The 14,089-nt window shown below is 56.4% G+C and overlaps 1 protein-coding gene across 1 annotated transcript in view; it reads left to right on the top strand.

The window, feature by feature from the left end:
* The first annotated feature begins 6,188 nt into the window (after positions 1-6,188).
* The window catches only part of TAF4 (TATA-box binding protein associated factor 4), a 63,462-nt gene continuing 55,561 nt past the window's right edge, over positions 6,189-14,089 (top strand). Inside the window, exons 1-2 of the mRNA XM_036323539.1 lie at positions 6,189-6,503; positions 6,580-7,584. Coding sequence (XP_036179432.1) covers positions 6,281-6,503; positions 6,580-7,584 — 1,228 coding nt within the window. The 5' untranslated portion in view covers positions 6,189-6,280. The remainder of the gene's footprint in view (positions 6,504-6,579; positions 7,585-14,089) is intronic.

Genomic DNA, 14,089 nt, shown 5'->3' with positions numbered 1-14,089 from the left:
CTGCAAGGTGTTCTGTGGTCCCGCACACAAGAGTTCAGATCTCAGCCCAGCTGCTTGGAGTCTGCTCCACATCTGTACTGAAATATCACCTGGAGATTTAGGCCCAGTTTACAAAAAAAATTGGGGGCTCCCCTTCTCCCACTCTGGGATGCCCCTTTACTTTGCAGAGGGTGCCATTGCCTCAAATGTGTCTCCTAGGGCAAGAGGATTGCAGGTGTTTGGTTGGTGTAGTATCTGCCCTGTGTGGCGGGGATGTGGCCTGACCTTAGACAGGCAGCTACCCAGTGTTCCCTCCTTCCCTGGCTCCGCCAGTCACCTGCCTGCTTGTGCTCGCCCTGGCAGCTGCAGGTGCTATTCTGTGTTTGGTCTAGAGTTCACAGTCCGTCTATGGGAGGCAGTTCCATTGGAGTTTATGCCACCACACTGGAAGTGGAAACTCCAAGTGTCCATTTCTGTGATAAAAACCCTGCTGGGATCTTAGAATCCCTTTTGCACTGAATCTGTAGGTTATGCTGGGGAGAAATGAGCTTTCTGATTCTTGAACTTGGTATGTCACTCCATGTGTTTATTTTTTTCTGTAATTTCTCTCAATAATGTTTTATGATTTTGTGTCTATAAGTCTTTGGCCTTTTTAAAATCCTCACTCGAGGATATTTTTCCACTGATTTTCAGAGAGAGTGGAAGAGAGGGAAAGACAGAAAAACGTCAATGTGAGAGAGACACATCTATTGGTTGCCTCTTGTATGCCCCCAACCAGGGCTGGGAGCCTGCAACTAAGGAATGTGCCCTTGCCGGAATAGAACCCGGGACCCTTTGGTCTGCAGGCTGACACTCTATCCACTGAGCCAAACTGGCTAGGGCTGTCTTTGGCTTTTTTGTTAGTTTTATACCAAGGCATTTGTTGTTGCTGTTGTTGCCTTAAATACATTTTTTATTGATTCCAGAGAGGAAGGGAGAGGGAAAGGGAGAGACAGAAACATCAATGATGAGAGAATCATTGATCGGCTGCTCCTGCACGCCCCCACTGGGGATCGAGCCCACAACCCGAGCCTGTGTCCTCGGTTGGAATTAAACCTGGGAACCTTTAGTCCGCAGTCTGACACTCTATCTACTGAGCCAAACCAGCTAGCTAGGGCTGTTCTTTTTTTAAAATATATTTTTATTGATTTCAGAGAGAAGAAGGAAGAGGGAGGGAGGGATAGGAATATCAGTGATGAGAATCATTGATCGCCTGCTTTCTGCAGGCCCCCTACTGGGGATCAAGCCCACAACCGGGGTACGTGCCCTGAGCATGAACTGAACCATGACCTTCTGGTTCATGGGTCGACACTCAACCACTGAGCCACACCAGCTGGGTGGCATTTGGTTTGTGATGCTCTTTTAAGTGGTGTCATTTTAAAAGTTTAATCTTTTACATCTGAACTGCCATTCAATGGTTAGTGCCTAATATTTTAGATTTGGATAGCCTGTCCAAACGATCAATGCTCACTACACGGACTGTGCCAATGACTAACCCATGGCTTGTTGCATTGCCCAGGGCACTTGCAGGGAACCTAAAAGTTTTCAGGGGTCGGGGCTTGAGCTTTATAAACTCATTCTGGAGCTGAGTGAGGGGCAACTTATGCTAGGCAGTAACCACAGCAACAAGCAATTCTAAGAAACCACTTGATGGGCATGGTGCTTAGAAAGTGGAGCCTGGCAGTGCCATCCCTGTCCAGGTAAGGGGGACTCAGAATGCCACCAGGCCTCACCTGAGAGCAAGGCTGTTCCAGGCTTGCACTTGGGGTGGTCAGGGAGACGGCATGAGGAAGCTGGCCTGTCAGAGTGATGCCAGGACAGAAGTTCCCACTTGAGCTTTGAAGTAAGCTCCTCTCTGAGCAGAACTAGTAAAACCATGTACAATGGGTACAGTTAGCCCTTTGTGGGAGTCAGCCCAGGGCTGTTGTGAGTCATTGGAGAGTTGCAGACAGTCAGCCCCATCCGGAGACCTGGGGCAGTCTGTGTGCAGCAGGCCCGACTCTAATTTAGAAGCTAAATCTGACCAGTGGGGGCCTGCTGTTCCAGAGGCTGTATGCCTGTCCCGCTTTGAGTCTCAGTCCCAGGTCTGTCCCCCACCCCTCTCCCCAGGACACACCTTGGGCCATTGATTGACCCTCCCAAGCTTCAGTTCCCTCTTCTCCAACAGTCTTGGCTTGGCTCAGAGGCAGAGCTCTGTGCATCAGTCTGGTTTTTACGGTGGCCACTTTCTTGGCAAGGCAGAACAGAGAGGGACTGTCTTTTCTCCAGACCCATCAAGTCACAGGCTACTGTCTAGTACTCCAGGCTCTTACAGCCATGTCCTGGGGCAAAGGGGCCAATCAGGCTAAGGAATGCCTTCTGACTTATCTGATAGGTCTGCTCGCCACAAGTGGACAAGCTGGTCATCTGGTGTACCTGGTTGAATACTGCCCCCCCTCCCCAAATTCATGTCCACCCAGAACCTCACATATGACATTATCTGGAAAGAGGGTCTTTGCACATGTAATTGTTAAGAAGTTTGATAGGAAATAATTTTGGATGTAGGATGAACCTTAAATCCAATGACTGGTTTCCTAATACAATGAGAGGGCAGAAAGAGAAAAGCCATGCGACTAGAATAAATGTCTGATAAGTCCCCAGGTCTGTGATAATGTTCCGAAGGCCCTAAGAAATGAATATGTGTTTACAGATTAGCTATGTGTTCATGAGCTTGTCCCTGGGATGTGGATGTACTTGACCAAGCACTGCTGGCTGGGGTGTAGGAGTCACCCAGATAGGACTCCAGGAACTGGGTCCCCACAGCTGCCATTTAGCTACCAGCCTTTATTTTTTTATTTTTTAAAAAATATATTTTTATTGATCTTAGAGAGGATGGGGGAGAGAGACAGAAACATCAATGATGAGAATCATTGATCAGCTGCCTCCTGCACACCCAACACTGGGAATCAAGCCTGCAACCTGGGCATATGCCCTTGACTGGAATCAAATCTGGGACCCTTCGGTCCACAGACTGATGCCCTGTCCACTGAGCCAAACCAGGTAGGGCTACCAGCCTTTATTAAAAAGCTATTGTTATGTACTTCAGGCAGACAACAAAAGCACAGGTAATAGAGCAAACACACTTTGTACCTTTCGTACAGCAGAGCAAGGCAGAAATGATTGACTTAGTTATTTGTTCTTATATTAAACTAGTGGCCTGGTGCATGAAATTCATGGGGGGGGAGGGCGGTGTCCCTCAGCCCGGCCTGCACCCTCTCCAATCTGGGACATCCCTCTCGCAATCCCGGACTGCTGGCTCCTAACCACTCACCTGCCTGCTGGCCTACTCGCCCCCAGCTACCCCCCCTCCCCCCAGCCTGCTTGCCCCCAGCTGCCCCCCCACTCCCCCGCTGGCCTGCTCGCTCCCAACTGCCCTCCCCCGCTGGCCTGATCACCCCTAACCACCTCTGCCTTGGCCCTGCCACCATGGCTTTGTCCAGAAGGTCTCTTGGTCTAATTAGCATATTACCCTTTTATTAGTATAGATGAGTAAGTCTGTTGCTTTTTCTATTTTATTGAAAAGACAGTACACTTTTTAAAAAAATATATTTTATTGATTTTTTACAGAGAGGAAGGGAGAGGGATAGTTAGAAACATCAATCAGCTGCCTCCTGCACACCTCCTACTGGGGATTTGCCCGCAACCAAGGTATGTGCCCTTGACTGGAATTGAACCTCTGGGACCTTTCAGTCCGCAGGCCGATGCTCTATCCACTGAGCCAAACCGGTCAGGGCGAAAAGACAATACACTTAATCAGTGACCGACAAAGCTGCCAGCCAGGGAGTTTGCTTTTTGCCCATGGCCTTGCCCATCTGCAGTGTGGGAGGTGACGAGGGAGGGTGTACTGTTTGGGGTTCTGCCATTCTCACAGCAAACATTTTTTCCCCATATTTAAGCCTGGTGTTTAAATATTTACACTAGTTTTCATCCCCCCTTTTCTTTTTATGTTCAGGTGTGATCTTACTTCCAAGCTACAGAAGTCCTAACTGTTCAGGGCAACAAATGAAACCACACAGATATTGGAAGAAAACGCCCTAAGTTTCTAGGGTGACCAAGGTTGACGAGCTGGCTGGTCTCCCTCCCCGCTCTGTTAGGGGGAGGGGAGGAGCCAAGTGGCTTCACTCTGCAGGCGGGCAGAGCCCTGGAGAGCGCCACACCAGCCTAAACTGCCTGCAGCTCCCACCTTTTCCAGGGAGCTGGGATGGTGGGGGCAGGGCACAGATTCAACCTCCCACACTTCCTGCTGTGCCGGAGGGTGCCCCAGAGGACTCTGGGGGGTGATGTCAGCACCAATGCGGGAAGAGGCCTGCTGCAGAGGGGAGGGCCCTGGCAGGCACCCAAGGACACAGAGTCCCGCCTGCCTGCGGAGGAGGCCCCGGGACTAGGCTGGGTTGGCGGATCTTCGCGGGCCTTGGGGGGCCACCGCTCTGTGGGACACAGCAGAGCCTGAGATGGCGTGGACCTTTACTAAGTATCTCAGTGAGGAACCGAAATGGGCCCCTCCCCCGCAGGCACGTGGCCCTGCCAGGGCCTCGGAGTCTGGAAGCTTTGTAGCTGCGGTTTGCATTTCCCCTGACTCCTGTTTTGAGGGCATATGGAGGCCCTTTGTGTTTCCCACCATGGATGTCTACACCAGGCTGAAGTCGTCTTGTTGATGCATTTGTTCAGCTCACTTTAACATTTTCTAATTAGTTAGTTGTTAGCATTTAAGATCTTACACACAATTCCGCACCTCTGCTCCTGTTTGAAAACCAGGCCACGGGCGCACGCTGTGCTCAAGGTGGCTAGGGTCAGTGCCCATCCCAGGGCTCCCCTTCCAGGTGGCTCCCCTCTCCTGCCTCCTGGGCCCTAAAGTTCAGGTGCAAAATTCCGGTTCCACATTCGCGGATTCGCCCGACACACTCCCGGGAAGGCAGGCACCTTTCCCGGGCTCCAGCCTCCATTGCTCCTGGACTAGAAGCTGGGGGCGAGGGAGGAGAGACACTCCGGGACCGGGACCCCAGGACTCAGCCCGCACACCGGATTGTGAGAGCCAGGGCCGCTTCTCTCCGGGCGTCTGGAGGGGGCATTAGCCGTCCACGGCGGAGGTGGGGGTCACCGTGGACACTGTCCCTGCAGCGGGAGCCTGGCCCTGTGCCTCCCGCTGCCTCTCCCCAAAAAGGGGAGAAGAAAACCACTGGAAACGTCCATAGCATGACCATCTTTTGGTGAACCCCCCAAAAAACCGCACAGAGATAACCTTATCCGAAATATTTTATAAAGTTTCGTAAACACGATTTCAGATGACTTACAGGAAACCAGGGGCGGGCAGGGTCTCCAGATGGGTCCGCTGCCCACGGAGCACCGGTCCCCGCGGCGCGGCTGGCTTCCCATGACTTGTCTGGAGACCGAGCGGCCGGGTGACAGGACGGTCACACCGGGGAAGCCTCGGCGGGCCTGTCTCGGGGCATCGTCCTCCCGCCGCGCCCCGGAAACTGCTGCGCGGAGCCCGGTCGCGGACACCACGCCGGGCCGGAGGGCAGGCCCGTGCCCGCTCCCACGTCCCCGCCCCCCGCCCGGAGCAATGGCGCCGACAACGGGCGCCACCCTGCCCCGGCCCGCGTCCTTCCCGGGCGCACGGTCTCCGTGGCGAAGGACTTCGGGGCCGCGGAGTACGGCGTCCCCGCTCTCTCACCAGTTCGCCGCCCCGTCCGCTCCCGCCGCAGCCATTTTGGAGCGACCGCAGACAAAGAGCGAGCCCGCCCCCGCCCCACCAGGCCCCGGGCGCGGTCCCGCTGCCGTCCGACCCGGCCTGCCCGGCGGCCCGCACCCCTACAGCCCCAGCCCCCAGGCGCCCACCCACTGTACACTACCGGCAGCCCACCCGCGCCCCTGCCTCTGCCGCTCGCAGCCATTGGCTACGCCTTTTAAGAGAGCGCAGCGACCAATCGTGAGGCGCTGGGCGGCGGGCGGGGGACACCGCAGCCAATGGAGAGGGCCGAGCGGCGGGCGGGGGCGGGCGCGCCGCCGCGCCTGCGCAGTGCACCAGCGCGGCCCTCCCCCGCCCCCCCCCAGCGCCGGCCTCCCGCGCCCCCCGCCCGGCCGCCGCCCCCGCCCCGCCCGGCGCGCGCCGCCCCCCGCCCGCCCCCGCCGGCTGCCCGTCTGCCCGCCTGCCCGCCCGCACGGAGCCGCCTCCCCGCCCAGCGCCGGCCGAGCGGCGGCGGCGGCGGGCCGAGGAGGAAAGATGGCGGCGGGCTCGGATCTGCTGGACGATGTCTTCTTCAACAGCGAGGTGGACGAGAAAGTGGTGAGCGACCTGGTGGGCTCGCTCGAGTCGCAGCTGGCGGCCAGCGCGGCCCACCACCACCACCTCGCGCCCCGCGCGCCCGCCGCCGCGCTCGGGAACCACACCGGAGCCGGAGCGGCCGAGGGCGCGCCCGCCGCGGCGCCGGAGCCGCCCCCCGCAGGTAGAGCGCGGCGCGGCCTGGGGCGGGCGGAAGCCGCCGGGCCGCTTCTTCATCGCGCCGCCGCTTGTCCCCGCAGGGCCCGCCGCCAAGCTGAGCACACTCGAGGCCGGAGCGCCGCCGGGGCCCGGAACCGGGGCCTGCGCCGGGCCCGGGGCCGCGCCAGCCGCTAAGCCCGCCGCCCGCAACGGCCCGCCCGGCGGCCCCGGCGCCGCGCAAACTTTGAATGGGAGCGCCGCGCTGGGGAACTCACTCCGCGCCGCCGCCGCCGCACCTGCTGTCAGCCTGCTGCACAACGGGCCCCCGCCCGCGCCGCCGCCCAAGCCCGCCGCTGCCACTGTCATCCAGACACCGCCCTTCCGCGGCGCCCCCGCCGCGCCCGTGCCCCGCGCCCCCTCGCCCCCTGTGCCCCCCGCCGCGCCCGCCGCGCCCCCCGCGCCCCTTACGTCCGCCGTCGCCCCGCCGCCGCCCGCCGCCGCCAGCCTGGTCCGGCCGGCCGGCCACCCGGCAGGACCCCCAGTGGCCGCGCAGAACGGGGCCAGCGCTGCGCCTGCGCCCGTCCCAGTCCCTGCGCCTGCCCCGGCCCCGGCCCCGGCCCCGGCCCCGGCCCCCGCCCCCGCCCCCGCCCCCGCCCCCGCGCCTGCCCCGGGTCCCGCGCCCTCCCCCGCGCCCTCCCCCGCGCAGGCCGCCAACAGTCAGCCCGGGCCCGCTGCTGCGCCCGGGCCCGCCGCCGCGCCCGCGCAGGTGGCCAAGGCAGACTCACCCAAGACCGCGGTGCAGCCGGCGCCCCCGCCACCACAGACCCTGGCGGCCAGCTGCCCAGCCGGCGCGGGGGCCGGCATGATCCTCGGGCCAACTATGCAAGGGGCGCTGTCCACGGCCACCGGCCTCCCGCCGCCCGCCCCCGGCACCCCTACCGGGCTGCCCAAGGGCTCTGCCAGCGCGGTCACCCAGAGTCTGCCCAGGACGCCTTCGGTCACTACCAGCGGTATCCGGGCCACGCTGACGCCCACGGTCCTGGCCCCTCGTCTGCCACAGCCGCCCCAGAACCCAACGAACATCCAGAACTTCCAGCTGCCTCCAGGTGAGTGACCACTGGGGGGGGAGGGTCTTTGCTGCCCTAGTAGGGAGTCCAGGAAGTTGTAGGACTGGAGGACCTAAGGTCATGGGTCTTGCACGGGCCTGCAGCAAGCTCAGGTGCACCTCAGTCCAGGTGCTGGAGAGTCGCAAGTGTGAGTGTGAGTTCTTGCACACCCAGTGTGATGTGGCAGCCGGGATCTGTTACTTTGTGCAGCGGTTGGCTTTGCGTTGCAAAGTTTTTGTGCCAGTGCTCACAGTTCCTCTGCTGGCCCTGTGTGCCCTTGCTTGGTGTCTCCTCTGTGGAGAGCAATAGCAGGCGCTCCCAGGCACACCTTACTGGGTTTTACAGGGTGTGGAGACATAGCCTGGTTCCATGGTTTTCCCACACTTGGTGATTTCCTCTCCTGTTTCTGGGATAAGGCATATGGCCTGTATTCTCACTGAACTTTCCTGCTCCTTTGGTGTGATGTGTCCCCTCATGGTGGGTCAGGCAGAGTGACACCCCTCCTTGAGGCTGGGCAGGTCTGCATGGAGAGGTTCTGCTTCCCTGCTAACACCCAAGTGACAGAGGTTCTGGGGCACCTTGGGGGACTCCTGGGCACATACCCTTCCTGGGCTGCAGGAATATTTCCGTCATTTTCTTGTTGAGCACAGTGTGATCACTGAAAGGACCTCAGTTCCTTTGGTTACTACCATCAGTGACATCAGCGGTGGGCAGGTGCTCTCCAGGCTGCGGGTTTTTCGGAGGTGCCGACAGACAGCTTCTGTGTCCTCCACTCGGTCTCCTGTCAACTCGCCATCCTTTCGGGTTCTTTGGTGTGACAGTGCAAGGGCCCCACAGTCTGACTCGTCCCGCTGCTTGTTCTGGGATTCTTAGGCAGAGTGAACCTTTACACTTGTGGCGCCTGCTTTCTGTTGTGTCCGCTCCGCCTCGCCTGCGTGGACTGAGTGCTGAGCTTCTGGAGCGCTCCTCCCGTGCTGTGTAGTGACATGTGCTGGTGTAGCAGCTGCAGAGGTGGCAGGAGTAGTAGAAACAGCACCTCGTGTCCCCTCGTGCTTGCTGGAAAGAGCCACAGGTCACCCTGAGAAAGAATTCCAGCGAGTTAAGAAGGAAAGGCTTCCTGTCACCACAGGTGAGCTGGTCCTGGGGGCAGAGCTTGGCGGGCATCTGTTTTGATGGGGTGGGGCAGGGAGGGACCGGGCTGCCAGGACCAGTGCTGTGGGTGGTGGTGGGGCAGCATGCCAGGGGGAAAGGCCGTGGGGTTTCGGAGTTTGTAGGGGTGTTTTATTGGTGGCTCTGTTTTACTCATTATGTGTATTTTGACCTTTTAGTAGAAAGTATGGCTAGTTGTTAGGGCCATTTACAAAAGGGAATTTGAGGTTGTGGTACATGATGTAAGCTGTCAGGAGGCTGTTTACTTGTCCGTGAGGGTCCCTTCAGCGGCCTTGCTGGCTTCAGCACTTGCCTTGTTTTCAGCAAGGACAATGCCTACTCAATACTTTCGTTATCTAGACCTGCTGTGAGCTTGTCCATGAAGTTTGTGAAGTGGGCGCTGGGCCTGGCTTGCAGGGGCTGTGAAAGGTGTGGTGTTTGGGGTTCATGGGATCCCCTTGGTGTGATTCCTAGTGTAGGGACAGTGACCCTAGACTCACTTGCATTTTTTGTTCTAACGTCAGTGTGAGGAGTGTCTTCATGTGACAGGTAGACAAACAATGTAGTAAAAATTGTGCCAGCTGTCTTGTGAGTCTTTGCATTAGTCCCGTGTGTGAGAGCACAGGACAGCTCATAGTGACATTTGTTTGGGTGATGAAGGCTGAGGTCTGTGCTTTAAAGGAGCCAAATGTTTTCTAGAAAACAAAAAGTTTACATCTCTTCATACCCCTCCTCCCCAGTTGATATTCTGATTGGGAACTCTGATTAATTAAGTTACTCCATTTTAATAACAGTAGAAGCAAAAAAAATAGAGTTGAAACTTCTCCCAGTGCCCCCAGAACGGTGTCCTCTTTTAAAGAGTACAATTTAATTCTGTAAACCAAAGTGACAGATGTGAATATTCTAGCTACATCATGTAATTGATCAGAAAATACTAAATCCTCCTATTGGATGTTTCCTTTTCATTTAAGTCTTTCATCATAAAAAGGTATAAAGCGAGGTAGAAGTAACTTATAAATATGATTCTTGTTTGGCTAATAGATCATTCTTGTTACAACTGTGATACAAACGCTTGGGAGGGATTAAGGGTCTCAGGGTTGACAAAGCCACACACAGAGGTGCCAAGTGAAATAACAGATTGTAGGCAGTTGGAATGTGTGAAGGAAGCTGGCCCTCTCAGAACCCTCCCTTCCTGGGGTCAGTCTGGGTGGCAGGGAGACTGCCAAGACTGAGCTTGCCAAAACCAATTCAGCACGAGCCCACCGTGGGCTGACGCTGAAGTACCAAAGCCCAGGTATGGCCTCCAAGGGATGGTGACCCTTGTCCCTCTCTCCTTTACACCTTGTCTGTCCTGCTTCCACAGGATTTGCTCTCCTGTGGCTCTAAGGCTTGGCCAGTGTGGGCTCTCATTCTAGGGCAACACCATTTCCCCCCACTGGCCCAGGGACCTTGCCCTCGGGGACATTTGCACGTGACTTATTTGAAGTGAACACTTCTTCCCTGGCCGGGTGGTTCAGTTGGTTGGAGCATTATCTGTACACCAAAAGGTGGCGGGTTCCATTCCTGGTCAGGGCAATACCCAGGTTTCGGGTTTGAACTCCGGTGTGGGTGTGCATGGGAGGCAACCCATCAGTGTTCCTCTCTCTCCCTCCCTCTTCCTCTCTTCCTTGCTCTCTCTAAAATCAATAAAGTGAACACCCCCTGGAGTAATATGCTTATAGAGACCAGTGTCTGCGACATTGCTTCCCTGACACGTGAAGTGAGTTATTTGTTGGTGGGGAAAGAGACAATCTAGTGGTAGCTGCCCGTGCTGCTTAGGCCAGCTGAGTCGGGAGTATGGTCCCCAGCTGGGTGGTGGAGCATGTAGCGCCCAGCCCTGAAGTTGCAAGAAATGGAAATTCTGGTGGCTGACTTGTAGCAAGTGCTTTGGCATGAGGGACATTCTTAGAAGCTGAGATTTTGTTACTCAAGGACACTGTTGCTTTCTGACCTGGGGCAGAACATGTTTCCTTAGAGCCTCGGCTTTCCCAACTGGAAAAGGGATCGGCGTTTGTGAAGCCTGTGAAATTGCATCTGGTGAGCCCTGTACACCGCCACCACGGAGCCTTCGGTATTCACACGTTGTCCCAGCCCCTTATGTTCTCACTGGTTTTAGAACTTCATGTGGCTGTAGAGGCAGCGAAGACTCCACACAGCTTTGTTCCCATTCAAACTGTCCAGACAGCCGGGTTCTCAGGGACCCAGGAGCCTGCTGCTGTGGCTGACGCTGGTTCTGTGAGAAGAAACCAGCCCAGCTTGTTGCAGAGGGTCCCAGACAAGTGGGCCTCGCTTAGGCCAAAGGCCTTAACCGAATTTTTCTTTGGCTATACTTAGATAACAGTGATGTTTGGAAAGAACAAGGACTTTTTTTTTTTTTAATATATTTTATTGATTTTTTACAGAGAAGAAGGGAGAGGGATAGAGAGTTATAAACATCGATGAGAGAGATCGACCAGCTGCCTCCTGCACGCCCCCCAGTGGGAATGTGCCCGCAACCAAGGTACATGCCCTTGACTGGAATCGAACCCGGGACCCTTGAGTCCGCAGGCTGACGCTCTATCCACTGAGCCAAACCGGTTCGGCATGGGACTAACTTTTTGAGAGCTGTCCATGGCCAGCACTGGACAGCTCTCCTTGGCCTAGCACCGTCATACTGCCCATGGAAGGAGGCCCAGGGTGTGAGCAGGGGTCCCTCTTTCTCACCCTCTGTTCAGGCTTCCCTCCTGGCTGTCCCCAGCATCATTAGGGTGGACAGAGCTGTCTGGGTACTGGAATTGGGATAAAGTTGCACGCTGATGTGGGTGTCTTTTGGAGTTGGCGGTCCTCACGTTTTAGCAACAAGTTTGCTTAGTCCCCCCACCCCCCGCCGTAAAGGGGACTGACAGCCCTGTGCTGAGGGCTTAAGGCTGAATTACCTGAGTTTGAACAGTGGGCGGCTCTTCTAGCTGTTTACAATTTGCCACACAAGGGCCCTCTTTGTGAGGGACCCATAATAAAGCGTTTAGGGAAGTGGTCTCCTGGCTACATGGGTGGTTGGTGGACCCAATGGGCCAGAGGCCTGGCTCCCAGGGTGGTTCTGGCACCACCAGGGGGCCTGGCTCTCAGGTGCACTGAAGGAGTCGCTCTTAAACACCTGCCCAGAGTTCCACACATTTATAAATATACTAGAGGCCCGGTGCACAAAAATTTGTGCACTCGGGGGGGAGGGGGGGTCCCTCAGCCCGGCCTGTGCCCTCTCGCAGTCTGGGACCCCTCGGGAGATAACGACCTGCTGGCTTAGGCCTGCTCCCGGGTGGCAGAGGGCAGGCCCAATCCCTAGGTGCAGCCCCTGGTCGGGCTCAGAGCAGGGCCGATTGGGGAGTTGGGGCGCCGCCCCCTGTCATTCACAGAGCAGGGCAGATTGGGAGGTTTGATGCCACCCTCAGTCACGCTCAGGGTAGGGCCCATTGGGGGGTTGGGGCACCGTCCCCTGTCACACTCAAGGCAGGGTCGATGGGGAGGTTGCGGCGCCACCCCCTGTCACGCACAGAGCAGGGCCAATCAGGGGGTTGGGGCGCTGCCCCCGTCACACACAGAGCAGGGCCCATCAGGGGGTTGGGGCACCGCCACTCTCACACTCAGGGCAGGGCCGATGGGGAGGTTATGGCTCTACCCCATCACACACAGAGCAGGGCCCGTGGGGGGGGGGGGGTAGGGGAGCTCCCCCCTATCAGGCACAGAGCAGGGCTGCTCAGGGGGTTGGGGCCCCGCCCCCTGTCATACACAGAGCAGCAGGGCGATCAGGGGGTTTGGGCGCTGCCCCCTGTCATGCTGATCCTGGTGCCGGGAGGCATGTTACCCTTTTACTATATAGGGTAGAGGCCTGGTTCATGGGTGGGGCTGGCTGGTTTGCCCTGAAGGGTGTCCTGGATCAGGGTCGGGGTCCCCACTGGGGTGCCTGGCCAGTCTGGGTGAGGGGCTGAGGTCTGTTTTCAGGCTGGGGGTGACTGAAGCTCCCAACTGCTCCTTTTTTCCTTTTTCTTTTTTTTTTTTTTTATTCTGGGCCAGCTTTACCTTGAGGCTTGGCTCCAGCTCTTAGGCCTCCGCGCTGAAAGTAGGTTTCTGGCCTTTGCTTACAATGTTGCGAATCTGCTGGCTGAAGTCTGGTGGTATTTGTTACAATGTTTCTTAAACTGCCCGCTCAGAGGCCGGCAGCCGCAGGTGGGGAACGTTGGATTCCTCCTTCACTGAGGCAAGCAAGCCTCATGTTAGTTTCAAGCTGCCTGGCTGCCGGCCGCCATCTTGGCTGACAGTTAATTTGCATATCTCGCTGATTAGCCAACGAAAAGGGTAGCGGTCGTACGCCAATTACCATGTTTCTCTTTTATTAGTGTAGATGATTGAAGAGCTTTTTTAGTCATATGTGAGTTGATCAAAATCTAACAACTGGTTTTGAAAATCTTGAAGCAGAGATTTGAAAGGACTCTGGAGAAAGTTGCCTCAGATTTGGGGAAATTTGCACAGTTCTCAAAAGTACTTTAACTTTTCTTCATGTTGATGCATCAGGAGTCCCAGGCTGGCTGCCTGGTCCTGGGAAATAGTGACTGCTTAATGCTTTCAGCTCTGACAGTTGCCGCAGGCTGGAGGCCAGCAGCTGTGACTTGAGGGACCTCTGACAGTCATCAGGCAGGTATAGGAAGTCAGAAGGCAGAGCGGCGGGGCTTCCGCAGCAGGCCCCTCTGTTCTAGATTCTGTGTGCCAGGAGGGTGACGGGGACTATCCTTTCCTGTGGTGGCATGGTGCGTTACACACACATGCATATGGCATGCCTGAGAATAGCTCCTCTACCCCCTGTGAGGTAGTGAGTGCTGTAAAGTTGTGTGTGAGACTGGAAACTGGGTATCTTTGTGGTGGGGCTACGAACTCTTTGAGTTAGAACTTCCGATTTTTATTTTTATTGATTTCAGAGAGGAAGGGAGAGGGAGAGAGAGAAACATCAATGATGAGAGAGAATCGTTGATTGGCTGCCTCCTGCACGCCCCCTACTGGGGATTGAGCCCTCAACCTGGGCATGTGCCCTTGACCGAAATTGAACCCAGGACCCGTCAGTCTGCAGGCCGATGCTCTATACCAGTAGTTCTCAACCTTCCTAATGCCACGATCCTGTAATACAGTTCCTCATGTTGTGGTGACCCCCAATTTCATTGTTACAAATTGAACATAATTAAAGCATAGTGATTTATCACAAAAACAATATGTAATTATATATGTTGTTTTCCGATGGTCTTAGGCGACCCCTGTGAAAGGGTTGTTCGACCCCCAAAGGGGTCGCAACCCA

Source organism: Myotis myotis, unplaced genomic scaffold, assembly GCF_014108235.1.
Source record: "Myotis myotis isolate mMyoMyo1 unplaced genomic scaffold, mMyoMyo1.p scaffold_m19_p_9, whole genome shotgun sequence".
NCBI classification, from domain to species: domain Eukaryota; kingdom Metazoa; phylum Chordata; class Mammalia; order Chiroptera; family Vespertilionidae; genus Myotis; species Myotis myotis.
This window is presented reverse-complemented; position numbering and strand designations above follow the sequence as displayed.